At 44.2% G+C, this 27,675-nt stretch overlaps 1 protein-coding gene across 1 annotated transcript; it reads left to right on the top strand.

Moving 5' to 3' along the window:
* Positions 1–313: 313 nt before the first annotated feature.
* ddr2l (discoidin domain receptor family, member 2, like) lies at positions 314–24,043 on the top strand. The gene is made up of 19 exons (XM_070964724.1): positions 314–606; positions 12,237–12,335; positions 12,625–12,727; positions 13,200–13,275; positions 13,525–13,677; positions 14,341–14,488; positions 15,945–16,053; positions 16,136–16,325; positions 16,428–16,674; positions 16,839–16,925; positions 17,119–17,261; positions 17,415–17,526; positions 17,799–17,915; positions 18,728–18,972; positions 19,299–19,426; positions 19,850–20,047; positions 20,189–20,423; positions 21,135–21,284; positions 21,833–24,043. The coding sequence occupies exons 2-19, from the start codon at positions 12,275–12,277 to the stop codon at positions 21,965–21,967; spliced, it is 2,637 nt and encodes an 878-aa protein (XP_070820825.1). The 5' UTR covers positions 314–606; positions 12,237–12,274; the 3' UTR covers positions 21,968–24,043.
* Positions 24,044–27,675: the final 3,632 nt, after the last annotated feature.

The raw sequence follows: 27,675 nt of genomic DNA, 5'->3' as shown, positions 1-27,675 counted from the left end.
AAATGGAAATACTTGCGTTAAGTACAAGTACCTCGGAACGGTACTAAAGAGAAGTAGGCTACTTGACTGAATGTCTCTGACCCACACAGCACTCCATCACACAGACGTTCAACTGGTGGACACTTGAGAAAGTCCGTCCTCCGTAGTTCCCTTCGTAGGGCCCTACTGCGGACTTCCTTCAAGTTCTCAGATGTCAGACACTCAGGGGGCTCATGTTGCCTTCCTCCTCCTCCTCCTCCTCCTCCTCTTCGGAAACGGGATGTGATGTAAATACACAGCAACTTTTTTTTGTTCCCTCTCTCTGGAGTGTACAGATCCTCTTATTCCAGCAGATTGCTGAAGGAAAACTAAAAGAAGAAGAAGGTTTAAAGGAAGAGAAATCAAGCCGACAGGGAACCATCAGAGAGATCCAGTCACCGTTACTTTTCTCCACCATGATCCTGTGAGCTCCTCCGTCCCCGACTGCAAACTCACGACCAGCCGGACTGGACTGCGAGAAAAACGGATCAAACCGGAGAGGAGCCCGCTGCTGCTGCTGCTGCTGCTGCTGCTGCTGCTGCCGCCGCTGCTGCCGCTGTTGTGGATCCGGAGGGAAACCGCGGACAGGTAAACAGCTGACAGTTTCTATCTGTGCGTTATGTAAGTGAGGGAAACAGGAAAGTGAAGCCGGGCAGAGAGGTCAGACTCTCTGGAAACTTTGACTGCATGACAACAGAGCTGAGATCAGTGCTGCTGCTGCTGCTGCTGCTGCTGCTGCTGCTGCTGCAGCTGCAGACTGAGGCCTAGATGGGATATCTGAGATCTTTGTGATCTGCAGGAGAAGTGATCCAGTGCACAGATTAAACCAACTACACTATCAACTCTAAAAATATCACACACACACACACACACACACACACACACAGAGAGAGAGAGAGAGAGAGAGAGAGAGAGAGAGAGAGAGAGTTTGAAGGTCAGGTGCAGAGAAACATGAAATTCAACCAGATTTAGAGAAATGTTCCATGTGGGAATTTAAAGGATGAACAGTCTGTGGGTCACTAGAAAAGGAGGACTATTAATATGATGTTTAATGTAGTGATACGATGGTGGATAATATGGGATAAACTCACTGTAGGTCACCTTATAAAGAGAGAAAAGCTCATTATCATCATTAAACACACTGATAAGGCAATGATGGAGATCAGGATAAGGAGCAACTGAGTTTGATAAAATGTCATAAAATACACAGCTGTCATAAAGTCACTATAGAGACCATGGAGGCACTGTGAGTATCTATAAGAGTATTTTAGAAGTATTATAGGACTATTACTATAAGTGGGGCCATGAGAGATGTAAATACTAACAGGTGTGATAAAGTGACTACAGTCACTACAGAGGGAAGCAGATGAAGAATGTTCAGTATGTACAGTCTCGAGCTGATAAAATATAATGCACATCAGCTGCTTTGAGCTCACTGTGGAGCATCACAGGAATACTGTAAAGCCTGAATATGTTCCATTATGCCATTGTAGGAGATGAAAATTTAGGGCTTTTGGCCTGTTGGTCAGACAGAACAAGACAGGTGACGTCACCATGGGCTCTAGGAAATTGTGATGGATACTATCAACATTTTTTCTGACCGATAAATCAAGACAATAAGCTGAAAATAAAACTATAAATAGAACTGAAACTAGGACCATATCTCCAACTCTTGCTTGTATTAAACATGGGCTGTGCCGTGTCATCTTCTGAATATTGTGCTGTATAACATTACAGAGGTGAATACACAGACAGTGACAATCATGGCAAGAAAACACTGACAGCAGCAAATATGACTGTGACGACAAAGCATGAATACCAGAGAAGAAGAAAGAATGAGTGATTTTACAGTGTTTTCATGTAATCTCTCACCCGTTAATTGTTTAGTGCATAAACTCAAAGAAACCACTGGTAAACTCACTTCATTGTTATATTTGTATAGTTTACATTCGATCAACTCAAAACTCCTCGATGTGAAGCTTGACCCTTATTTTTGTAAAATATTGATGGTGATATTTCCTCTTTAGTCTTCATGCAGCGTGACATGTCAGTTTATTGAAAAGGATCCTGTCGTTTGCACTCCTCCTCGATGCAGGATGGACTGTGCAGTCTGAGCTGGTTGGTCCATGATCGTCTGTGTGTCCAATCTGTCGACCTCTCAGAGGAGCAAAGGTCGTCGGTGTTCAGCTGCTCCTCCATGTTTCAGTGTGTTCGGTTAGTGTCACCTGTCAGGTGTCTGTCAGCGGAGTCTGATGCATCACTACTGTTGCTATGGTTACCCATAGTTTAATCTACTGTACCTAGAGCACTGATTTGCAACAGTGGATTAACTGTTGACTTGACCGACGTGCATTGTCACAATGTAACTGAGTGCGTTCACTACAAATTTGCCGCAGTAATATTCATGCAAAACATCATAGAGAGCATTTTACTGCAGAATGAGTACCGTTACTTTTGCTACTTTAAGTACATTTAGCTGATAGCTGATGGTAATTAGTACTTTTACTAAGGTAAAAGTACTCTAAATACTTCTTCCAGCACTGTCTACATTTGAGGTGAACACTGACATGATCTACCAGCCAATCAGAGCGCTGGATTTTCAGAACTAGTAAGTAAGCGCCTCTCTCTTACCGTAAGCTGTGTTAATGTGCGTGTGTGTGTGTGTGTGTGTGTGTGTGTGTGTGTGTGTGTGTGTTGCTGACCTCTCCACCTCATCTGAGGCATAGTAGGGATCATGTTTGGGTTATTTTCATGCTCACAGCTCAGGACAGACTGACGGCTGACAGCAGAGGTTCAGACCTTTAAACTCAGACTCCTGCAGAGTGAATCCTTCACTCGGTCACCACATGAGGCCCTTTAGGACGATTCATTCACACATCATTGAAAGACATACCACTGAAATGTATGTCCGTGTTGTGCTTTGCGTCTGTTAATTTCGGTCAAGCTTGGAACCTGTCCCCACTCAAGGTCACGCTTTTTCCAGCGCTTTCAACCACAGTCTTCATCAGTAGATGGCTGTTTCTCTGTTGACCTGCAAGTAGTACTGAATTAAGCATTAAAGCTCATTCTAGACTTTGGATATTCTGACTTAGCAATAATGCTTGAGTTCTTACCCGTATTAAGTAGCCGATTTACAGAAATTTGATTGACATCATATCTGATTATTGATCATCCATCCATCCATTGTCTATACCCGACTATCCCTTTCCAGGGGAGCGGGGGGGCTATCCCAGCTGTCAACACGCGAGAGGCGGGGTACACCCTGAACCGGTCGCCAGTCGATCGCAGGGCATCATATACACAAACAACCATTCACGCTCACACTCACACCTAAGGACAATTTAGAGTCAGCAATTAACCTAATGAGCATGTTTTTGGTCTGTGGGAGGAAGCCAGAGTGCCCGGAGAGAACCCACGCATGCACAGAACATGCAAACTTCACACAGAAAGGCCCTGCCCAACCCGGGGATCGAACCGGCGACCTTCTTATGTGAGGCAAGCGCTCTACCTACTGTTCCACCGTGCCGCCCATTATTGATCGTGGTTTATGTTTTTTCTCAATCCCAAACATTCACTGGTTCTAACTTCACTCTGTCGTGAGCAGCTCTTTGATGTTGAGTAGATTAAATGGTTAATTTGGAAAATAACCAAAGAAGAAATGAGTTCTGATCTCAGTCATGGATGATTGATTGTATCAGGCCCCTGCAGGTATATTTAACAGCTCCATGTTTGCGATGCGAAGCCATAGAAAGCTGATTTATCCTCTCTTGAACGGGCTGTGAGAGCAGCCTGGAGCTACACAGAGTCTCCGAGTGATTTCACAACAGCATCAGTTCAGTGTTTGGCTCAGACTGTGAGAGCTGACAGCCCTGTTCACTCACAAAACCAGCCCAAAACAAAGCAAGGGAAGATATATTGTTTCACCCTGCTGCCACTCATCCAGACAGGGATCATTCAGGCAGCTGAAGTCTCACTTTTTTCTGTTCGTCTCTCTGACTGTAGGTCATTTGGGTGTCAGGATACAGTCACAGCACAGGAGCAGCACAGTGTATGATCAGTAAAGTGTCGGATTGTATTTGTACAGTCCCGTGACTCAGAGGAGAACAACCAGCATGGAACAACCAGGTCCAGGACTCCCCTGCTGCTGCTGTCAGGTTTCAGTTTCTTCCCAAACTCACATGATGTCTTTTGTTCTGTTTAAGACCAAAAAGGCACAGTTTCACCTCAGTCTCTGACTGTCAAACCTCCACTGAGGTGAACCACAGCAGGTTTGTCCTCATGTTCTCTTCCTGAGGGTAAAAACAGCCTCTGAAGAGAGTTCATTCTCGTAAACGTACAAAATAATCTGTGTAATTTGAAACACAGGTCCGCTGCACTTCAGCGTTCCCAAACATTACCGGCACTAACAGAAGTTTAATGGTTCATAATCGAAAACTCATGTTTACTCTTCTCACACTTTTCTGGTACAATAAGAGGAAGAAATTTCAGAATGAGTCAAATTGTAGTAGCTGCACAGCTGTCCCGCACTTACAGCATGTTCGGTACAAATGCAGTCACTGGCTTAAAGGTTACTCTTCACAACCTTATCCTTAATATTGGATAATCATTTGTCCACCACAGTTTCAACAACACCGTCTTGAGTGAGTGAGCTGACTGCGCTCACCTGCTCGATGGAGAGCAGGGGACAGTTCCATCACAGCCAGCCAGCGTCACTTTCATGACACTGGATGCTTTGCCCTCGGTGAACTTTGAGATGGGCTTGGAACGCTACGGGATGACCTCAAACTGTCTTTAGGACTCTGAGCATGAGTGAGCACTCTAGCTTTCCAATAAAAGATAATTCATCCCATCCCAGTATCTATACGGCATCACATCCAGATCTCTTCTAAACTCTCTCCAGCTCAACCTGGAGCCAATAAAGTGAGCTGTCTGTGAGATTGTGCCAAAGATCGATCTGTTTGAGAGATTGCGTCTTGCATGTTAGCAGCAGACGCGCAGGAAAACCTGAAAACACGACCTCCTTCCATTTAAGTCATTTAGACGTTTAGATAAACGTTTCCAAAGACGTTTAACCTCAGGCCATTGAGTCATCACATGAAGTGTTTGACCCTCTTTTCAGACTCTGATCTGAGAGATGACACTCTCATGAGGCCTTTTTATATAAACACCACTCGAGCCGCGCTGTTCAACACAAACACTTACAGGAAACAGTCAAAATGGCTTCTGGAGACGCGTGTGCAGATAGTAGCTGTGGTTCGAGTGGAAGCAGCAGATAACACATGAGTGTAAATGAGCGAGTGTGTCGGGTTTCCATCTGCAGAGCCACAGCCAGCAGCTCATTAAACCATTAAAAAAAACCACACAGAGGATCTGCGCAAGGCACAAGAAACTGAGAGCAGTGAACATGGCTGCTGCTGAGGGGAGGCGATACAGACGCACGTGATCTGGTTTTATCAGGCCGAACTTTATTTGAATCAGTTGATTTAAATGTCACATAGAACTGATTCCTGAGTGCTGCAGGGACGATGGACCGTCACCGTCACTTCCTGTCAGTGATGCCTGAGGTCGGCCTGGTGAGGCCTTTCTGTGTGGAGTTTGCGTGAAGGCATGCAGGTTAGCTGAGCTGGAAACTCTAAATGGCCTGTAGGTGTGAATATGCTCTTCTGTTACTGGACTCAGCTTCTGTTTTGTTGCGTAAAGCTTCTGGCTCATGTCAAACTCCAGCTCAATCTGAGCCGTAAACTGTGATCTGGTCTTGCCATCCTTCTGGACTGTCATGTTGAAGTCTACGCAGATCTGTAGAAATGTGGAGCCTCGTGTAAGAAGCGCACATTTTTAAAGTCACAGAGCATCATTAATCTGCTTTCGATGGTGTTACTCGATGTCACGTTGGAGACGTGCATCTTCAGGTTGTGTCAGGTTGTGACTCCTTGTGGAGAATCCAGAGACAGATGAGCTCCTTCGCTCCCTCCACCCACCACTGACAGAGTTATGATACCCTGCATACCTGTGCATGCGTGTGTGTACTAAGACATTCACATCTTCAGGTTTCAAATTCAACAGTCTTGAGTGACGCAATTGACGTCAGAGTAGTTACTGGAAAGATTTAAAGTCTCACTCTGAAGCCCAAGAGATTCCAAACGACGAAGCAGCATTTTAAAATCAAAAACAGTTTTCTCAACGCCTAATGTGAGACGTCACCCCTAAAGTGGACTGACTATTTGATCTACTGACGAGCTCAGTAGAGCTGTGTCCTGTGTTTGGATTACACTGACAAAGTTTAAAAAAACGCTCAATATCCAGGTTAAATTCTTCAGCGATACAACCTTCTCTTCCTCTAAATCAGAAAAGTGGGCTAAATATTTCCACATTCATGTTTTCAGGTGTGTTTGATAGTGTTCTCCTTGGCCGCAGCGTTGTCTGTCAGTTCAAAGCTCTACATGTTAAATCAAGCGCTCCTCAAATTCTTCAGATACCAGCAGCTCTTTTTAAACCATCTGCTGCTCTGCTCCAGTTCGGACCTCGTAACCTTCACCTGCTCTGAGCTCGCATTTGCATTTGGGGCATTTTGCTGATGTGCTATGGACGCCAGAGCTGCAACGTCCTCCTGAAAACACACAACTGACGGAGACTGAACCCCGGATCTAAAGCATTTTGAATGTCAAAATGACTTTACATGTCATTTTAGTACCACTCAGCCTGTGAAAACACCCAGAATGCTTCAGCACGGTTGTTAAACAGTTGGTTTTGTATATGATGGCAGTGAAAGCGAAGGTTTTGATGGGTGTCAGTGTGTTTTATCCAGTGACACTGACATCCATCACACTCACCAGGTGGCTTTCACTGGATCTAAAGAGTTACCTATGCTACTGTTGGGAGGAAATGTAAAATATATTCACAGCAAATGCTCCTCTGGTACCAGCACATGCTGGTTCTGATGAGCTATTAATGGTCAAAAATGTTCTAAATATTGACATTTTATTTCTGTTACAGTTTCCTGTTCATGACCAGCTGGGAACTTTACTGTCTCTCAGCCTGACAGTGTGTCATTAAAGGCATCTGGATCCAACTGAGCTCTGTGTGTGTGTGTGTGTGTGTGTACGCGTGAGGCCTGTGCTCGGCTCGCAGTGTGTTTTTCATTGTTTATCATGTTGCATAATCATACACATGGTGTTGCAGCTACAGAGAGGTTTTGTTCAGAGTGAACAGCACTAAATAACACAGGCGGAGATAAGATCAGATAACACAGAGATAATAGATCTGTGGTCCTCTACTCAAGCATCCACATTCTGCTCTCTGTACGACTGAGCGTGTTCAAATGGCTGCAGCAGCGATAGTTAATTTTACTTGAGCTGAAAGTTACAGAGACAGATATTATAAGTGGGTATGTCCACAGATCACCAGCTGGAATCAATACAAATTACACTCTGCATAGCTGTGAAGGTCTGCCTGACCCCATAGCGTCTGTGTGGACTGTTCACATGCAGCCTAGAATTTATGAGCAAACATATGGTTGGCATGGACCGTACTCACGTGTAAACACGTCCGCCAAGGACTCTCGTCATAGCACAAACAGGACTCCCTGGACCGTCGGGACTCCAGGTGGCTCTGACTGTCTCGAATTTAACGTTGATTGTCGTGGAGAGGGACGGACTGCATAAAGACTTCGCTGTTTGTGTTTGTTGATGAGGTGTTAGCTCTGGTCAGGAGAGGTGAAGCCGGGGGAGTCGACTGAGCCGTGTGTGAATTCTGCTCTGTTCGGTCTGTCCATGTCTGCCAGGTCACTGCTAATGCCAGCTAGCAGGTATCCACAGATGCCAGGCTGATGTCAACACACACAAACAGCAGGAGGAACTGAAGAACTGACGCTTCTGCGCTTATGTGTTTGGAGGTGATTGTTTAAGTAGATGTCTCAAAATCAAGAATGTTCCCCAGGCTTGAAGAAAAGTCCCAATTTGGAGTATTATATATGTATCTTGGACTGAGTGATGCATGTACACCTATTCTGTCTCCTACAGTGTACCAAACTTCCTCCCAGTCATTAGAGAGAAAGAGAAATCTGAGAATCTGTCTCTAAGGATTGTTTGCTGCATTTGTACTTTTTTGATCGCAGATAACTGTCTGATCAGTACAGTGATTTATAATCTGTGGAGAGTTAACACAGCTAGAATCACTTCAATTAAAAAGTAGATTTACACAGTTAACTTTACGAAGTACCTGGAATGTGTGCGTGCATGGATTTGATTGGTCAACACTTAATGGATTTTACTCCAAAATTTAGCCTGACGTCTTTGGTGTCTTGGTAAATGTTCTATGGTGTGTTCTGCCTGCTGTTCTGTTTTGTTCTCAGTGAACTCTGTCTCATTCACCCCTCAACCAGAGAGAGAGAGAGAGAGAGAGAGAGAGAGAGAGAGAGAGAGAAGAGAGAGAGAGAGAGAGAGAGAGAGAGAGAGAGAGAGAGAGGCATGCAGATTCCTGTGTGTAACAGAGAGAGAGAGGGAGAGAGATGGAGGGAGAGAGAGGCATGTGGATTCCTGTGTGTTTGTGTGAGCGAGCGACATACACACAGACAGAGGGAGAGAGAGAGAGAGAGCTCTTGGTTGCGTTGAATGTTAGGAATGTTGAGGCTTTCGGCTCCAGTTTGTTCTGACGGAGGGAGGAGGAGATAAAGGAGGAGGGAGGAGGAGAGAGGAGGGACCGAATGAGAGGAAAAGGAGGACAGAGGGAGGAGATGAGGAGGGAGGACGGGAGAAGGAGATGAAGGAAGGAGAAGACAAAGGAGAGGGAGCAAAGATGGAGGAAAAGCAAAGCAGAGAAAAGAATGAAAAAGTAAAAGACTGTAATAATTATGATCCAGGCTGCAGCTACTGATTCATTTCAACAACAATATTTCTGTTGTTTACAGGTTTTATTATTATGTTGAAGGCTGTCACAGGTTTACAGTCATCATACCAAGATGACAGTTCACTTCACAGTTGACTTACAGACAGCAGAACAACAGCAGCCTCAGTCCTCCGTCAGTGTCACGCAGGATGCATTCAGGCTCAAAATGCTGTGTAGGTCAACAGGGTTTCAGCAACATTTAGAGCCCAGCGAAGACGAGTGAAAGCAAGTTTATCACAAGTTGAGGAGGTCGAGGGGTCTGACTCTGCCACTGCAGCCTGTGGTTTGGTCACCAGATCAGGAAACAGTCATATGCGTCGTTTTTGACATCGGCTTTGAAAAGTACTGTCGAGCCTCTTTTGTCTTTTAGGCATGAGGGCTCGTTGCCAGACTGTATAAAATTTGTTCGGTGGGGTTAAATGCCCCTCAACTCACTTCACAGCTGTTTCATTTCCATCCACAGTTTCAGCCTCAAACAACAGTAAAAAATGTTTTTTCACGTCTTGGGGGGGGGGGGGGGGGGGGGGGGGGGGGGGTTGGATTTGTTTTTGTGACAAAAACTCTTTGAGACTAAGAGATAAAACGTCACAGTGAATGAGAAAGACTGTCTTTTGTTGTCTTTTTCTTTCTCTGCCTCTCTCCCTCAGACTCATTCTTTTTCTCTTAATCCTTTTACTGTGTCTGTCTCTCTCTCCATGTTTTTTTCCCTCTCTCCCTCTCCGGTCATGTGATTTTGCTGTAGAGATGAGCAACAGTGCAGGAATCTGAGCTACAGCCAACACATTACATAAAGCTCTCTCTCTCTCTCTCTCTCTCTCTCTCTCTCTCTCTCCCCAATCTTTGCCAGAAAATAAAAAGTGAACCGCTGCGTTCTCGTGCAGCTCGGCCGAACTGAATGAATTTGCTTCCTGAAGGCAGAGCGGAGACCTACGTCAGAAAAGAAAGATTGTTTCAAGAAATGACTGTATTATTGAGGGCTGGCAGGTTTTTACTGAGTCTTTACAGTTCTGTGCTCAGCCTGCTGCGGGCTGTGAAGATCCCTGTGGAACAGTCTGTATTGAATAATGAGAATAATAACGTGTAACGTTGAACCTGGCTGTAATCAGAGAGTCTCTGCAGGCTGCTTCTGTACCACTCTGTCACAGTCTGATCAGACTGATGTGTTTCCAAATGGAGGTTAGGCTACTGTGATCTGCCCTGTGTTTAACTCTGTGCAGAAACACAAAAGAGACCCAGAGAATGATCCAGCTCCAAACTTCCTCCAGCCCTGTGCTCCAGTGCCAGCTTCAGTTATCCCTCTGTCTTCTTCTGAGCTGAATCAGCCAACGTATTTGGTCTGTTGATCATATTATGATACGCTCAGGCTCCCTGACAGATGTGCAGCGTGGTGAGGTAAAATCAGCATTGAGGACGATGGTGTCGTGCGTCACTGCTGTGTTGGATTTGTCGTTGCCAAGCACAGAGTGCTCCGGAGCTGTAAACATGGAGTCAGTCACTCATACCTTACTGATCATCTCTGTACGTCATGTAAGTCGTAGGAAAGACAGTGAGATCTGATTGGTCAGAGTCTGGCACGCCTTGTCTCTTAATGAAGTTGCTACAAGAGTTTATGGCCTCTCAATTGGCACGCTGTGTGTGTATATATATATATATATATATATAATATATATATATATATATATATATAGAGAGAGAGAGAGAGAGAGAGAGAGAGAGAGAGAGAGAGAGAGAGAGAGAGAGAGGGGAAAAAAAATGCAGAAAGCTCAGTGCACAACTTAACAACATAGTAAAACCTGGGCATCCAACCTAACATAACACCCCCTGAAAGTCTTGTTTTTGCTGACCTCTAGTGGGGTGTGCTCCAGGACCTGATGACATCACTGCTGGGTGTGGTCACAGGTGCAGCAGAGCGTGTCTGTCCACACCGAAGCACATTGTCAGAGGTAAAGCAGGCTGGGAACAGCAGAGCGCTGCTCACAGCATGCTGTTCGTCTTGCTCTTTAAGCTCCGCGTCCCTCTCTGCCTCTCCCTTCCGTCCATTGTTCCGCCCTCCACCTTTTCTCCTTCTCTTTCCTGCCTCGACCATATCTCCCCTCTCTCCTCTCTTTGTGTTTTCTCTCCTTTCTTTCTTCCTTTCCTTTCCTGTCTGTCCTCAGCGTCACCCTGCTGTCTCTCTCCAGTCTTTGTTCGGGTCTTCTTCTCTTGTGTTTCTCCTCCATTTTTTCCCTCTCACTTCTGTCTCCCTCTCTCTTCCCCCTCTTTCTCTGTCTGTGTCTCTCGATCACTCTCTGTCTCTCCCGTCCAGCTGTTTCCTCCAGTGAGTTGATGTCCGTCATTTTGAAACTGGACAGCTGACAAACTCTAGAGAGTACAAAAATATCCAGAGGAGCAGAGCGAGACACCACATATACGTTCAAATATAAAGTATATCAAGAGAAAAAGACTTCTCTACTGTGTGTGCGTGCGTGTGTGTGTGCGCGTGTGTGTGTTTCAGTGTTGCGTAACCTCTGTGAGTGGGCTGCTGTTTGTGTCCAGTATTTATAAACTGCTCCGCTCCAACAGCACTAACATTGTGAAATCACACACACACACACACACACACACACACACACACACACACACACACACACACTCCGTCCTCTTGTAAATGAAGTCAGGAGTCATTCAGACTGACCCTCGTTCATCCATCCTGCTGCAGTTGTGTCGAGCAGTGACAGTTTCAGAGGCCGTTCCTACAGTGGAAATTCGTCAACTATTCACACATATAAATGGTCATTTTCATTTTCATTACACATTTCATTAGCTAACAATGACAAGACGAGGAGATCATTTAGTTCATAGGGAGCAAATGTGCTTGTATCTGACTGGCTGGCAGGTGTCTGTAAAACTAAACGAGGGGGCACTTCAAGTAAAGCCCAGCTGTCAAATCACTGTTTTTTTAATTAATGATAAACTGCAGGCGTCCGTTCCAAGTCTTCTGCTTGACGATGCGTGACCACATAATCAGTATTAACTACAAACACAGCGTCAACATGAGCTGATGATGTGAACTCGACCCAGCTCGTTTCCTTTGGTAAGTTGCCTAATGTGGAGAACAGAAGAACTTTTTCCAGCCGACTCAATTCTCTTTGTACATCAGACTCTATGTTTTTGTCAGCGTAGTCATTTACTATCTCTCCAGACTCAAGTTTATCAGAGTGTGTCGCAGTGAGACATCACCCTCCTCTCTGCTCTGTGGATCAAGCTTGGACTGGGAGGAGGGGGGATGTGGGCTGGGCATTCCTCCCACTCTCACTCATTCTCTCACCTTCTTTCCTTCTCTTACTTTCTCTCAGAGATGTAGCATGTGTGTTGGTGTGATTGGCGGACCATCATGCACCTCCTCCTGCTGCTGATCCTTCAAGCCACAGCAGCCTTCGGACAGATCGACCCCGGTACACACACACACACACGCACACACACACACGCACACACACACACACACACACACACACACACACACACACACACACACACACACACACACACACACACACACACACACACTTGTAATTCTGTACTTGTGAGGATCCACTTTGAGACCGCACAGTCCCTGGGGTGTTTTAAATGGTTGATTGTGATTGTTTTGTGTGTGTGTGTGTGTGTGTGTGTGTGTGTGTGTGTGTGTGTGTGTGTGTGTGTGCGTGTGTGTGTGTGTGTGTGTGTGTGTGTGTGTGTTTTCAGCACACTGCCGCTATGCCTTGGGCATGGAGGATGGACGGATTAAAGACGATGACATCACAGCATCCAGCCAATGGTACGAGACCACGGGACCACAATACGCCAGGTCAGTGTGGCTTAAACAGTGCTGTGATTGGCTGATAAGATATACATAACTGCTGACTGACATTTTCTTTCATGCTTTTAAATGCCTTTGTGCATGTTTATCTGGTTCCTGTTTACACCGTGCATCAGATGATTTCATAGTTTTTGTGACAAATTTTGAAACCAAAATATTTTAATTCTGACATACAGGGTGACGTAGTTAATTCATTTGGTTCTAGTGTGCATGGTTACACATTAAAAGGTCACTACATGCCATCTGAAGGTAGGTGGAGCGAGACATTAAACGTCCAACAGTGCAGTTCTGATTTCTGAGCTGCTTTGTCAATAGAAAACACAACTCCAAATAAAACGTCACAATGAAATGAGGACATGAAATGTCAATTAAAAATGTGGTTAACTGTATTTGACCAGCATTATCAAATGTTCCCAGGACCCGCTCACACTCTGCATGAACTCTGTGTGTGTGTTTGCAGGTTGAATCGTGAGGAAGGAGACGGCGCCTGGTGTCCCGAGGGACAGCTTGAGCCTTCAGACAGTCAGTACCTGCAGGTTTGTGTCTGCTCACTGCTTTAAAGAGAGAAACAAACCCAGACACAATCAGTCATGTCAGTGGACCGTATGCATTTGACAGTTACAGAGTTTCAGGGAGGGGGAATTACAGAAATCTCTGTGCATGATTCAACTTTAAGCTAATAAAGATATACTTATGTAGCAAGAGAATCTTAGCGCAGTATTAAAGCATGATCACACTCAGCAAAGTGTTACGATTTGACAGAAACCTATTCATGTCTTGTTCAGGTGGATCTGGGCAGGCTGACCTTCCTGACGGTGGTCGGGACTCAGGGACGATACGCCAGGAACTCTGGGAACGAGTTCGCCCGAGCTTACCGCGTCAACTACAGCAGGGACGGCCTGCTGTGGAAGTCCTGGAAGAACCGCCTGGGAAATGCGGTGAGTGACCCAAATGTTTCACTGCAGAGGTTAGACAAAGAACTGTGGGTGAGGAGAAATTGAAGGGAAAATGAGGCAGGAAGACAGTAAATGTGGAGCGGACACATGTGAGGGAGTGATAGAACAGAGCGATGGAGGAAAGAATGGAAGAAAGAGGAAGGAAAAGAAAATGATGCCACTGAGCTGCTTCTGGTCATTCACACTCCAATCACAGGAAATGATATTTACACACCAGCTTCCTTTTGCCCTTTGAGGTCACTGGCAGCTACAGCAACACCATTAGGACGCAGTTTAAACACCTGGTTGTGCTTTGGTCTGAGGCGATGAGATCGGACAGCTTTCTCCCTCACTTCTGCTGCACTGATAGAAAACAGAATTTCTCAAGACACTTTTTAACTTTTTAAGACATTTTCTCAAAAAACATCCACTGAGGACGCACGATTCCTGCAGCTGGTAGCCCAACAAAAGTAGCAAACAATGGGCATCAGTTTAGATAGTGACGTCAGTGAGCGGTGATGTGATGTGATTTTGATTTGAGCATGTTTTTTCATCATGTTAGCAAATTGTTCTTTATCACACACACACATACACACAAACACATCCATTGTCTCCAGGATCAATCACCTGCCCACCTCCAGCCACTCATGTGATATTTGTTTCCAGGTGATGGAGGGCAACAAAAATGCCTACGCCTCAGTCATCAACGACCTTCACCCTCCAATCATCACCCGCTACGTCCGGCTGATCCCGGTCACCAAGCTGTCCACCACCGTCTGCATGAGAGTGGAGCTGTACGGCTGTCCGTGGGAGGGTAGGACACACAAACACACCGTCACGCTGTAAATGTGTGTGTGTGTTGTTTGACTCTGCCGACATTAGAGGTTGTTGATTCAGTGCATTTAGACTTTTATCACTTCTCAGAAATGTTGACTCCTCCCGAGAGACGAGTAAACTCCTCCGCATGTTAAAATGTCAACATAAAACCTAATACAGATTGTACAACCTTTTCTCGCCTGTTGTGAAATAAAAGTCAATCACAGCAACAAATTTTATGCCAAAAGCTATTACACTTAGATTTTATCACACCGTTTATCCACAAAAAATGCACATCAAGCAAACCCCACAGAAGGTTTATCTGAATTGTATCACATAAAACAGGAGTTATGTACTTTATGGGTGGCAGGTGCAGATACGCAGCAGTAAAACCTAAAGGTTGTTAGCAGAGGATCAGACTCATGGTGCTGTTTGAATTTTTTTTTTTTTTTTTGTGGCCATTCAGTGTGTTTTGGCCTCCGACCATTCGTAGCATCAGATGTTGAAAACTGTACCAGCTGGCAGCTTAATCCAACTCCTTGTGTAGTTATTATTTGATATGACGTACTGATATCTTAAAATTAAGAAATGCTGCACTTCATTCAGGCAACGTTCCTCTCAATATCACATGCGATGCTTTGGTAAGCTTGACATATTTTGTTAATACGTAAAAAAGGTTGAAATAAAAGTTGATATTCTTCAGACTAAGATTGTCATTATGAACAAAAGATAGGTTGGTAGCTGTGTTAAAAGATTAAAATGAATCCTGCCCCTCCACGAGCACGTTTTGCCCGGATGATGGGTCCAAATGATGGTAAATGGCTGCATCTGTGGGTGGTGGCTGTGGCTCAGGAGGTAGAGCAGCTGCACCAACCACAGGGTTGGTGTTTCGTTCCCCAGCTCTTCCTGAACGAGTAGAGAAACAAAGGCGTTGCACAGCAACTTTCCCTCTTAGCACCCAGTCAAATGTGCTACTTGCCAGTTATCATGCTAGCTAGCTCTGTCCATAAAATAGAAATAGGTCAACACTGTTTATTCAAGAGACCATTGGCTCCTGTCTCATTCCTGTTTTTCGCCACAGTTTATCCTCTGACAGACAAGGATTAGATAAAGGAGGATGTAGTGACACAGCTGGTATGATGGCTTCCTCTGTTATGAACACTCCTTAACCTCAAAGGTCACCTCTGTCCAGATGTTTTGCTATTTGTCAAGGCGAGCATTCATGTGAACCCTTAGCAAGTAAATCCACTGATTGCTGCGATTCTGCAGAGATTCAGTCTTTTTTTTTTTTTCATTTCCATTTTGAAAATTTGCTGTTAGAAACACTGGTGCAACTGGGCCTCTGACTCTCCAGTCAGTGAGCAAGTTTGCAGTGGTCACTAAGAAACTGAATGTGTGCAGAGACAATAAACCTCGATATTCTTCCCTCTCAACCGGCCCTCTCTCTCCCGCAGACGGTCTGATCTCCTATAGCACTCCAGAAGGTCAGCTGATGATGCCGCCTGGTTATGCTAGCTATGCCAGCCTCAACGACTCCACGTATGATGGAGTACATGAGAAAAGGCACGTCACACACACTCTTCACACATCACTGTCTCCTGTTCCCACGGTACTCTCTGTGACTGACAGCTGTCTCGTCCCACAGGAGGCTGTTTGGAGGGATGGGTCAGCTGACGGATGGTGTGATTGGCCAGGACGACTTCCTGCTAACTCGTCAGTACCACGTGTGGCAGGGCTACGACTACCTGGGCTGGAGGAATGACTCACTGGGAACTCAGGGATTTGTGGAGATGGAGTTTGTGTTCGACAGGCAGAGGAACTTCACCTCCATGAAGGTTTTCAGATCTGCTGACTTGACCTCGTCACAGCAGCTCATAAGTCATTTCCTTGTGTGCTTCATCGTTCTCATTGTCTCTCTCCACTCTTCCTCCGTCCAGGTTCACAGTAACAACATGTTCTCCCGCGGTGTGAAGATCTTCTCCTCTGTCACCTGTTGGTTTAAGCCCCGCCTCATCGCCGGGTGGGAGGCAGAGCCTGTGGCGTTCAAGACGGTGTTGGACGACAGGAACCCGAGTGCCCGCTACGTCACCGTGCCGCTGAATCGCCGCACCGCCAAATCCCTCCGCTGCCGCTTTTACTTCGCTGATGTCTGGATGATGTTCAGCGAGATCTCCTTTCAGTCAGGTAACACACACACACACACACACACACACACACACACACACACACACACACACACACACACACACATAGGCCTTTGAGGACAGATTGATTTATTGATTGATTCCTGAAATGCAAAAGCCCATCACCTCAAAGAATGGAATAAAATCCCTTTCTTTGTCCCTCAGAGGACACCATACTCCCAACCCAGATGACCCTGGTGGTTACCTCCCCTTCAGCCGAGGAGAGCACCATGTCAACCACAGCAAAGACAGGTATGACCTTTGACCACACCCTTTCCATTTTAGATGAAACTGAAATAACTTAAAGGTGCTCTGTGTATCAGTTCAACATCAGTAAACCATCACCACGTTTAAACTGCGACGCTTGTTTCATAACAAACTTTTTTCACCAAAAGGCGGTAAGTTTCATGAACAAAGTCTCCAAACCTCTTTCCTTTTCCCACAGAAGCCAGTCCGTCAGCCAGTGACCCGCCAGATTACGTGAACACGCCCATTCTGATTGGCTGCCTGGTGACCATCATCCTGCTGTTGGTCATCATCATCTTCCTCATCCTCTGGTGTCAGTACGTCTGCAAGGTGCTGGAGAAGGTGAGCAGAGAAAGAGATAAAGGACTGATGCAGCGGAAGCTTTTATGCACTTTTGTTTATTAAAGTTTTCTTTTAATTCATTTAAATTTTTTAAACAATGGAAGAACATGAGCATGTTCCTAAACATTTTCCTCTCCCTCTCTCCTCCTCCAGGCTCCACGACGGATCCTTGATGAGGAGGTGACGGTTCGGCTGTCGTCCTGCAGTGACACCATCATCCTTCAGACCCCCCCTGTGCCCCCCCGCTCCGGCCACGCTCCTACAGGTAAACAGCAACAGATCCTTCTGTTGCATTTACACTTGGTATTAAATAGAGATGTGTCATGGCACATCACGCACTGCTTTTCATGTTGTTTTATGTGGTATCAGGACCAAAGTCGTACTGAAATGAGTGTGAAAAGGCACATTGAAAAATAAACCAGTAAGCCAGTAATTCGTCTCAGAAAAATTGGCACTCAGATTGTTCAGGCAAGCTGGCATGCAGCAGGGTAATTGGGGCTTGGTGTGCTTGATTATTTCACATGTTGTTTTCCTCAGGGCCTGCTAACACTGACCCTCACTATGAGAGAGTTTTCCTGTTGGACCCGCAGTACCAGAACCCAGCGGTGCTGAGAAACAAGCTGCCAGAGCTGTCACAGAGTGCAGAGGCCTCAGGTAAACATACTGGAACCTTCAGTACTTGCGGTTATAGCAGAAAAGAAATCTGAGAATAAGGTTGGCACATACTAGAATTTCCTGTTAAAACTCCCTCCTTACAGGCATGTCATCATGTTCATGAGCAGTTACTGACCATCTCTGGAGGTTTGGTCATAGTTAACTAAGACCTGTCTCCACTAAAGGAATCATAAACATGAGTGGAAGTAAACCTGAATCAGTGGTGCCTTAAAAATGCTCCAGATCTTCCATGATGACATGTTTGGACATGAATGTCTGTCAGAGAGAGCCAAGGCCTTCAGTAAAATGCATAAAACTGCTGCAGTCTGCCCCCTGCTGGCATGTCCACAACAGGAACTTTTACCACTCCTGTCAAATATCCCCCATCCTGTCTGTAATTAACAGCTTTTTTCTTGTTTCTCTGCATTTAACTTCCCGTTTTCCTTCACAGAACATTGTACAAGATCTCTGGCTTTCTTTTTTCTTGCTGATGCTCTAAAACCTGAATGTGCACACTCTGGAGTTTTTCTCTCTTTTACCTTTCAGTCCTCTCTGTCTCTCTTTCCATGTCTCCTGCTCCTCTTCCTCCAGCTCTCCTTCTTGGTAATCCTCTCTATGACCTCCTCCTGCTGACTTCCTGTCACATGACGTCAGGATGGCTGCGTGGTAAGAGCTGAAAGGTGTGACTTCAGACATTTAAACATCTATCAGATACAGTGGACAGGGCCAAGGCGAGGACAAAAGTCACAGATCACAAATCAGAGTAAAGTGGAACTGAATGAACAAACTTTGCCGTCTTCTCTCTCCAACAGCTTGTGGCGGAGGCTACGCCGAGCCTGACATCACCCAGTGCACTCCGCACCAGTGTTTCCATAGCAACGCACCACACTATGCTGAGACGGACATTGTGCGGCTGCAGGGTGTCACCGGCAGCAACATGTACGCCGTCCCCGCCCTCACTGTGGACTCTCTCACCAGGAAGGACATCTCTGCTGCCGAGTTCCCACGGCAACAGCTGATCTTTAGGGAGAAGCTGGGGGAGGGGCAGTTTGGAGAGGTGAGCGGGGAGCAGGCGCAGAGGTAGACCATGAGGGAGCACTGAAAACCCTTAAAAGTTTGTGGATTTTGGAGAGTAAGACAAAGTCTGAAAGGTTTATGAAAATGCATTTGACTCCTGTCAAATTGTGGTGCTCTAGCACCTCAGTTTCTCAGAGTCCAACTGAGATTTCTCACTCGAAGGAGACATCAGGACGTCATCAATAACCTTCACCATCTGCGAATGGTGTTCTGTGCACAGGAGACTATTAAAGCTCTTTTGCCTCAGAGCAAGTGATTTAACACTAGGAGTCCATGGTTGTGATTTTACCTGCTTGTCTTCTGCAGGTCCACCTGTGTGAGGCCGAGGGACTCCCAGAATTCCTTGGGGAGGGGTCGCCTCTTCCTGACAGAGATGGGCATTCAGTACTGGTGGCTGTTAAACAGCTGAGGGCCGACGCTACCAGCCAAGCCAGGTACACAGTGTATCTGTGTGACAGTGTTTTTATGTATATTGATCTATGACTTAGTTTGTTTCTCTAAAGTTTCTCCAGTGTTACTCAATGGAACTGTGAAAAAAATGATGCTGTATATTTAGTGAGCACGGCTACTGTTTAGGCTGCCATGTACTGACGAAATTGGTCAGGAGATGAGATGCATTAGGTTCTGGGGGGCCTTTTGACTCACTTGGTAACTACAGCGATGGTCTAATATGGTGTAATGGACTGTGAACATGGATGGAGGACTACTGCTGATATTACAATCACATTTTGACATTTTGTCCATCAGTGGGAGAAAACACCAAGACAGTCCAAAACTGAAAACTGAAAGTATCTCAAGTGAAAGCGTCTGGCTAGACCTGAAAGTGCGTCCTCTCCCTCCATCTTTCTGTCCATTAGGAACGACTTCCTGAAGGAAATAAAGATCATGTCTCGTCTGAATGACCCCAACATCATCCGGCTGCTGTGTGTGTGTGTGTCGTCCGACCCACTGTGCATGGTGACTGAATACATGGAGAATGGAGACCTCAACATGTTCCTGTCACAGCGGGAGATCGAGAGCACACTGACACATGCCAACAACATCCCTTCAGTCAGGTTCATATACCAAACACCCTGTTTCTACCTGTTAAAACATACTAATACCCAGAGCGAATCCCAAGAGCCCCACCTATGTTATCTGAGTCCATCCAGTTCATTCATCTCTTTCCCTTCTCCTACTTTTCTCCCTCCTTTCAGTCTGTCCGACCTCCTCCACATGTCCGTGCAGATCTCGTCGGGGATGAAGTACCTGGCGTCTCTGAACTTTGTGCACCGTGACTTGGCCACCAGGAACTGCCTGCTGGACCGCCGCCTCACCATCAAGATTGCCGACTTCGGGATGAGCCGAAACCTGTACAGCAGTGACTACTACCGCATCCAGGGCCGGGCAGTGCTGCCCATACGGTGGATGGCCTGGGAGAGTATTCTGCTGGTAAGGGAGTGGGGGCCCTATCTGAACATGAGATAGGACCGAAGATAGACACCTTTGCCTGCTTCTAATGATGACAGCTTTAACGTAAAACCAGAAGCTTGAAACTGCTTTATGCCTTCATGTTTTCTTGGAATAACTTTTCTCTTACTGTATACATTGATAGAGGTTTTCAGGGACTCAATCTGACCCAAACCAGGCCTGAGATTGAAACTTTTTATTGTATGACACTACATTTGTTGACAAGAAAGTAAAGTGGTTTGCAATGATCTTATAGAAATAAAAAAATCAGTGCACCAGCAGCCAAAAAGCAGAAAAGCCCAAAAGCAGCTTTTATTGTTGACCTGGTTTATTCAGATCTAGACCCACTCCTCTACATAAATGTGGACGCACTAGAAGCTTGGTGATGTAGTGACTACTTTTGGGCTACTTGGTGAACTACTGTAGCACCTGAATTTCCACTCTGGGGATCACTAAAGGATTATCTGATGTTGGCAGGCTAACTGGTTACATGCTAGCTATCTGGGATCATGCTAGCACTAATCAGTCAGAAAAGCCCTCCAAGCCAGTGGTTCGAACTCACAAACTGTTTACAAAAAAAACTGTGGTCCTTCTGGATGCTAAAACTTTAATAGCTCTATAAGAAAATGTATTAATTTGACCTCTGCAGCATTTTCATTGTATTTCTGTGTCACCCCCCTGCCTCATCTCCAGGGTAAGTTCACCACGGCCAGTGACGTATGGGCGTTTGGTGTCACCCTGTGGGAGATCTTCACTCTGTGTAAGGAGCAGCCCTACAGTCTGCTGTCTGACGAACAGGTCATAGAGAACACTGGCGAGTTCTTCAGGAACCAGGGCAGACAGGTGAGACAAATCAAACGCACACACAATCGGGTTCACTACAGTTCTGTGTCATTCACCCCAAGTTGGCCGTTAGCGTTGCATCCAGGTGTGATTGATTAATGATTAATGATTGTTGTTTGTGATTAATGTTAAGTGCATGCAGGCTAGGGCTTCTTTAACTTTTTAGACATGAAGCGCCACATTAAACTAGCTTGGAACTCGCGGAGAAGCTCACAAAATTTGGTAGCAGGTTCGCATTTCGTAAGCCACAGTTCTCCACAAGGGGGAGCTGCTCAGCCATGATTGTACAATTTTTACACATAACATCCAATCTTAACTACAGGGATGGTTCCCAACACGGGGATCGGGACCCCTTAAGGGCTCGAAAGATAAATCTGAGGACATGACATGAATGGAAAGCAGAAAAATACTTTCATTCTATACAAAATTCAATTAATTTTTTTTTTTTTGTATTATTCTAATATTATTATTCTAGGTGTTTGTACACCTAAGAAAAGCTTTTTCTAGTTTGCTATTTTATCTTTAACTCTCCTGTGTTTTCCTCCTAGATCTTCCTTTATGCTCCTCCTCTCTGCCCACCTTCTCTCTTTGAGCTAATGATGCGTTGTTGGTGTCGCGACATACCCGACCGGCCCACCTTCGAGGGACTTTACCAAGCCCTGAGGCCCCATGTCAACCAGTGAGCCGAGGCTGCTGGGATGTACCACTCTGGCTTTCCTCAGCGGTGGGTTTGTCCATCTCTGGACTCCTGTAAGATGACAGACTGACACGAGAAGACTGGAATTGCGTTACAAGAGTAAGTCGCTGTCGGAGGGAATGAAGAAACTGGCAGAGCTGTGGTCCGAAGTTTGGTTTGCTTTGTGGTAACAGCAGCACTCTCCTCTGAGAGGTGAGCTGGAGATGGAAGGGATTAAAGCTGGTCAACTCAGAGGAGAAACTTTTTGTGAGATCCAAACCTTGCAGTCATGAGTGAACAAGATTTCTAAGCTTTTTACAAATTTCTATCATTGCTGATTTCAGTTTCATCCATCTCTTTAAAGCTCCTTTGACCAAACAACTTTTCTGACTTTTTGACATATCTACTTTTCATGTTGTTATGGTGCCAAAGGTGCTGTTCACTTTATTTTCTCCCTGGACAGACTCTTCAGTCTTGGTAGTTTCTCCTGTCCCTGTGGTTTTTATTATTATTGTAAAGCACTGTCTGTGTCTCTCAGTTATTCATGTTCATATATTAACCCACACTGGAGCTAGGGCTAGGGTCAAATTGTAGTGTAGTTTTATTTTTAGAATTTATTCTATTTTATTTTTCTTGTTTTACAGTATTTGACTTTTGTCGGTCTTTTTTGTGGATATGAATGTTGTTCAGCTGAGGTTCACATCACGGTGCCAATGGGCTGCATTGAAACCTGTGTGGTTCACAGACTGAAAGTCAGTCATTGGGTAACTGTGGGTAATTAAGAAAAGAATCTTGATCGGAGGCACATTGAAACCAAAAAGAACAAAATGTTGGCAAAGAGAAATAAAAACTATAAGTTAGAAAACAATTACATGATTATATTAAATTTAACTCATTTGCATGAATGGACTTGGCGAAACGTACCATTAACTTCTGCCTAGTGAGTGAATGCTTTTATTCAAAGTGACGTATATTTGTAGCATGAGTGATAGCAGTGGGAATTAAGCCAATATGAGCAACATGGGCACTGCTTGTAGGGAGAGTAGCAAAGTGTCTAATGCAAAGATCTAATCTCAAGGTATCACTTCACCTGTTTCTGTGTTTGTGCTGGGGCCTATAAAATGTCTGTTAAGTGTGTATATATCTGTGTTTGAGCCCGCAGGTCTGTAGGTGTGTCTCCAATGTCTCTATTAGCCCAGTTGTGCCTTGCTGGAGCTAGTTGGGGTTTGTGGTTTGCCTTCCGAGATTAGCCAGCTAGCCATAGAGCATTAAGATTTCAAAAAAAATAAATCATTCGTTTCGTCACTAGAATAAAACAACAATTAGAACAAATGACAAACCGTTCAAATTAAGACTGAAATAATTACCAAGCAGAAGCAGTGACTGAAACTAGCACCTTGCTGTTAGCTGACTAAAGCTGTGTGTGCTCAGGCTGCTGTTGGTTATAATAGGTTTGGCATAGTTCTAAAGACAGTGAAGACACTATTTGGATGGGAATCTCTTTGTGTCCATGCTAAATTGCTTGCTACATCACTAGAGTTATGTTAGATGAGGTTAACTTCTGTTTAAGGATATATACATGCTAAGTACCTTATTTGGTTGTCGTCTAACTAACTAGCAAAGTACTTACCAAGTAAGCAAGGTTATGTTTAAACCAGGTTTGGCTTCTTCCCAAAAACAGTTGAGATGTTGGCTAGCTTTCTGTGCAGCTAAATGCACAATCACCTAATTTGCTACAGCTACTTTAATTACAGCAGCTAATCAGACCAAATCAAGATAAAATTGGAGTGGAGACAGGACACAACATCTATATTTTGGGGTGTACGTAGCAGAACTACTGTGTTAGATTGGGAGCCTTTGAGCTGAGGGCCAGTGAGCCACTAGAGACTGAGAAAGATGGGTAGAAACACCTTGGACAGATGGCGCCATCAGACAGCATTAACCAGCCAATCACTCTAGCCAGTCCTTATGGATCAAGAAATTCTGCCATTAGAGGGTGCATGTCTGTCTTTAATTCATACTTATTTTGTACCGCATAGCATTCAAAAGAGTTTTGTTTACAGAATGCAGGATAGATGCAGCATGGGGCAAAAAGAATACAGGGCTGTGGACTTCACAGTGGCTTGTTCTAGCAATCTCAAGTAAACTATCGAAAGGTTACAAAGATAGATGATGTCGCCAGTGATGACAAGTAGTTTTGCATACATGTGCTGCAGCATTTCTAGCCATAATGTCAGGGGAATTGGGAGATGGAGCCTCAAGTAAAAGTAAAGGTGATTGGTCAACCTTACAACTGGATTGACATTTGTTCTTGCAGTTGAATCGCCAAAAGCTTGTACACACCAACGGTTTAACAAACTAGTTTATTTCAGTGGAATCACTGCAACTGGTGGATTCATGAGAAGCAAATCTTCATATTTTAAGCAGAAGTCATCTTTGGTGACCTTCAACACACAAATTTGTACTGTCAATCAATAGTAAACTAAATTGATAGTGCTTATCACTTACAATTGCCAAAAAATCATGTTGCTCACCAACCGCAGTAGTTCACCAACCATCCCTGCAAGTCATTGTACATGCAACTTTCAGGTGTGGTCAAGGCTAATTTTCATTATATTATTGCATTATCATCTAATGTGTAAAACTGAGCACATTTTCATTTTTTCAGATTTCATGTTTTAGTAACTCAGTCATTACTATGCAGCACACGTGCAGTATTTTGAATGGCCTCCTTCCTTTGAACAAGTGCAAATTCAAAATGCAAAAGTACAAATCAACATCACTTTCACAGGAAAGAGGGAGGAAGACCAAGTATGTCAAGTTTGAGTGCATCTTTCAGTGTTTTTGTTGTTACCATAGTGTTTTGTTATCTGTACTGTATCTCCACTTCTATGAGTGTATGTATGTGTGTGTTTAAGAGCAAATGAATTTTGTGTGTTTCGAGTGTTTTTGACATTCCTTTGAGCACTGGGAGCTAGTTGGGATTAAAGTGGTTAATTGGAGTTGCTCTGTTGTGCCAAATTGTATGATTAAATGCAAGAGAAAAGTACAGAAAGTAAGGAAACCACTAAACTCAGTCTCCCAGAGTCCTTTGCTACAGTGAGCCTGTGTATTTTTTTTCTGGTTCCATTAGAGAGATAGATGAGTCTTTTAGTTGGATAGTGTACAGTATAAGTGATCTATAATATCTCAGTGTGTGAATGCAGATTAGGTGTGATAATTATTATTGATGATTGATTATCTATCAGAATTTATAGTAGCTGTTTCTCTGACTATTTCAAGGTGTTGGGTTTTTTCTTTGTTTTTTTTTTTTACAACAGGAATTCAGCAGTTTTGAACATTTCTAACAGAGATGTCCTGTTTCAGACTTGTATTGTACATAGGCTAGTAGCTGTGTATATTAATATATTGGGAGTTTGTGTTCTGTCATCCCAAGTAATTTTCACTCTGTACCCACTCGTGTCTCATTTTGTTTTTTCTTATAATAAACAATCAAATTTGTCAAACAGAACAACAGAGAATGTTTCTTATTTTGCACAAATCAATGAAAAAAAATCCCAATATTTTCTGCACTACTAAATATGTTAGTCTGAATTTTGGAAAAATCTATGTATAATATGATGTAGAGTCTGGACATTACAATATTTCTGTTTGAGAAAAGGATGTAGCCATATGTGTTTGGATAATTATTACAAATATAACCTCAAAATGAATGTGGCTTTTTTTTTTTTTTCCTTGTGATGGTAAAACTACATGAGTGATTTCACTTCCTGCAAACTATTAACTGTTGCAGCTCACTCCATTTCAGTCTAGATGAAAGAATAAGTGCAATGTACTTAATGCACTTTGAGTGATTCCAGCTGTTCATGTGCTGGATATCAGCAGGGGGCAGCAGAGAGGCTGAAACCATGTTCCATCTTTGAATCCTTCAGAGAACTTCCCCCTTCAGCACAGTGTATGGGCAACTATGAAAGCACTGATCACAGAACCTGAAGTGGTAATGAAGGGATACCAGGACCTGTTTTTGCCTTTGATAATGAAAAACTCTTGAACTTGAAACTTCGGGGTTTCAACCTGAGGCTTCAGATAGTTAGCAGTATGAACTCCCAAGGTCTCAGCAAACATTATGAATTCTGCTTTAGGCTGGATTTTATTCACTTTCCAGTACAAACAGTGGCTTATGTGTCCCAGTGAAACATCAGGGTTCATTGTGGATTGGAATGTTTTTTGTTAGCCATGACACTGTTAATAAACCTTTATCAAAAATAAATAGTGATACAGTTACAACTTTGCATTGATTAAGGCTGAACTAATCAATCTTTTTAAGCCACCAGGGTGTAGAGGAGCTCAAAAACAGACTAATGGCACACAAGTTTACATGTTACTAACCAGCTACCTGCTGAAGTTGTAACACATTCACATTCCTAACTCATCATAAAGTGACGCCAAGCAGCCTTGGTCAGGACGCCTTGACGTCACTGGGTACCCCTTGCCCCTTTTTTTCAACGTGCAAAGCTCTGTGGTCAATAATAACTATACAACGTCCGATTGCACTTTCAAAATAAAGCTTGCTGAGAACAACAATAAACATGAAGCTAATTTAGATTTAGATTTAGATTTGTTTGTCCTTTTGCTAGGAAAATTGTTTCCTCCTTCCATACAGCCAAGGCGTTATACATGTATACATCAAACTGGACAGAATACATCAAACTGGACAGATACATGAATCCAGCAACATAAACCCACTTCCAGCACTTTCTCAAACTTTACATGCACAAACACACAAACTCAAACAAACAGGCAAGTTACAGTCTGGATGTTCTATTGTGAAATGGTTGCACTTAAGGTTTACGTTAGGTTTAGGCAACAAAACGTCAACAAAACATAAGTTACGGATACAACTCATGTTACTTCATTTACAAAAGAAATTAAGCTTCACTTTTGTGGCAGTTTCCTCTGTGAATCCATCCAACCACTCCAACCTCCTCCAAATATGGACTTTTTGTCCAATCTAACTCTGGTATTCACTTGACTTCTATCTCTGGTTTGGTCTCCACCAACTCCTGAGGAATAGATCTAGCTCCTTAGCTGCTACATGTTCCACTTTCTTCACCAGCTAAGCTTTAACTGTGTCTGCTGTGCTGAGCAGGTAATGTACACTGAGTTTATCAGAGCTTAAAGGTGTTACAAAACTTTTGCAGGAAAGAGTGAGGCCTAGTCTTCACCATTGTGAGAATGACACACGCTGCAATTGTCCTTGGCAGACGCAAAGCTAAATTTGACAGACAGAAACCAAAAACAGAGGTTTATTTGCAGACGTGGGCTCAGTGACTGCAGCTTTCAAAAGGGCGGTTCAACAGTGGTTCAGGGCCAAAAGGCAAAACACAGGGAGATAAACAACCGTCCAGGTTTCATTCTGATTACAGTTCTGAAGCTTTTAATGCAGTCAAAGCTATCTGGAGCTTCAGGTATGAGGAATAAATGACTCTTGGTTGATTTAAAAATAAGCGACACAATGAGTTTTGGATGGCACCAAAAAATTTCCACACGTGTAAAGGTTTACACAACACTGGGCGATGTGACAGCAGCTTTTATAAGAGTTTTTTCAGTGGGGTAATGCTAGAGTAGACCCAGCCAAACCCAACCTGACTGTAATTGTTGGTGCTGCTCTCCTCCCTGTTGTCCTCCTGAATGCATGAGGAGGTTTGGTCAAGA

This window comes from Chaetodon trifascialis, chromosome 6, assembly GCF_039877785.1.
Source record: "Chaetodon trifascialis isolate fChaTrf1 chromosome 6, fChaTrf1.hap1, whole genome shotgun sequence".
Taxonomy (NCBI): Eukaryota; Metazoa; Chordata; class Actinopteri; order Chaetodontiformes; family Chaetodontidae; genus Chaetodon; species Chaetodon trifascialis.
Note: the sequence above shows the minus strand (reverse complement) of the source record. Positions and strands in the feature narration are given on the sequence as shown.

What these genes read in the sequence shown, in the direction of transcription:
- ddr2l (XM_070964724.1), top strand. Translation starts at nt 12,275, where the DNA reads ATGCACCTCCTCCTGCTGCTGATCCTTCAAGCCACAGCAGCCTTCGGA. An exon ending in GATGGAGTACATGAGAAAAG is followed by an intron (nt 16,054 to 16,135) that starts GCACGTCACACA and finishes CTCGTCCCACAG; the next exon opens with GAGGCTGTTTGGAGGGATGG. An exon ending in GACGCTACCAGCCAAGCCAG is followed by an intron (nt 19,427 to 19,849) that starts GTACACAGTGTA and finishes TCTGTCCATTAG; the next exon opens with GAACGACTTCCTGAAGGAAA.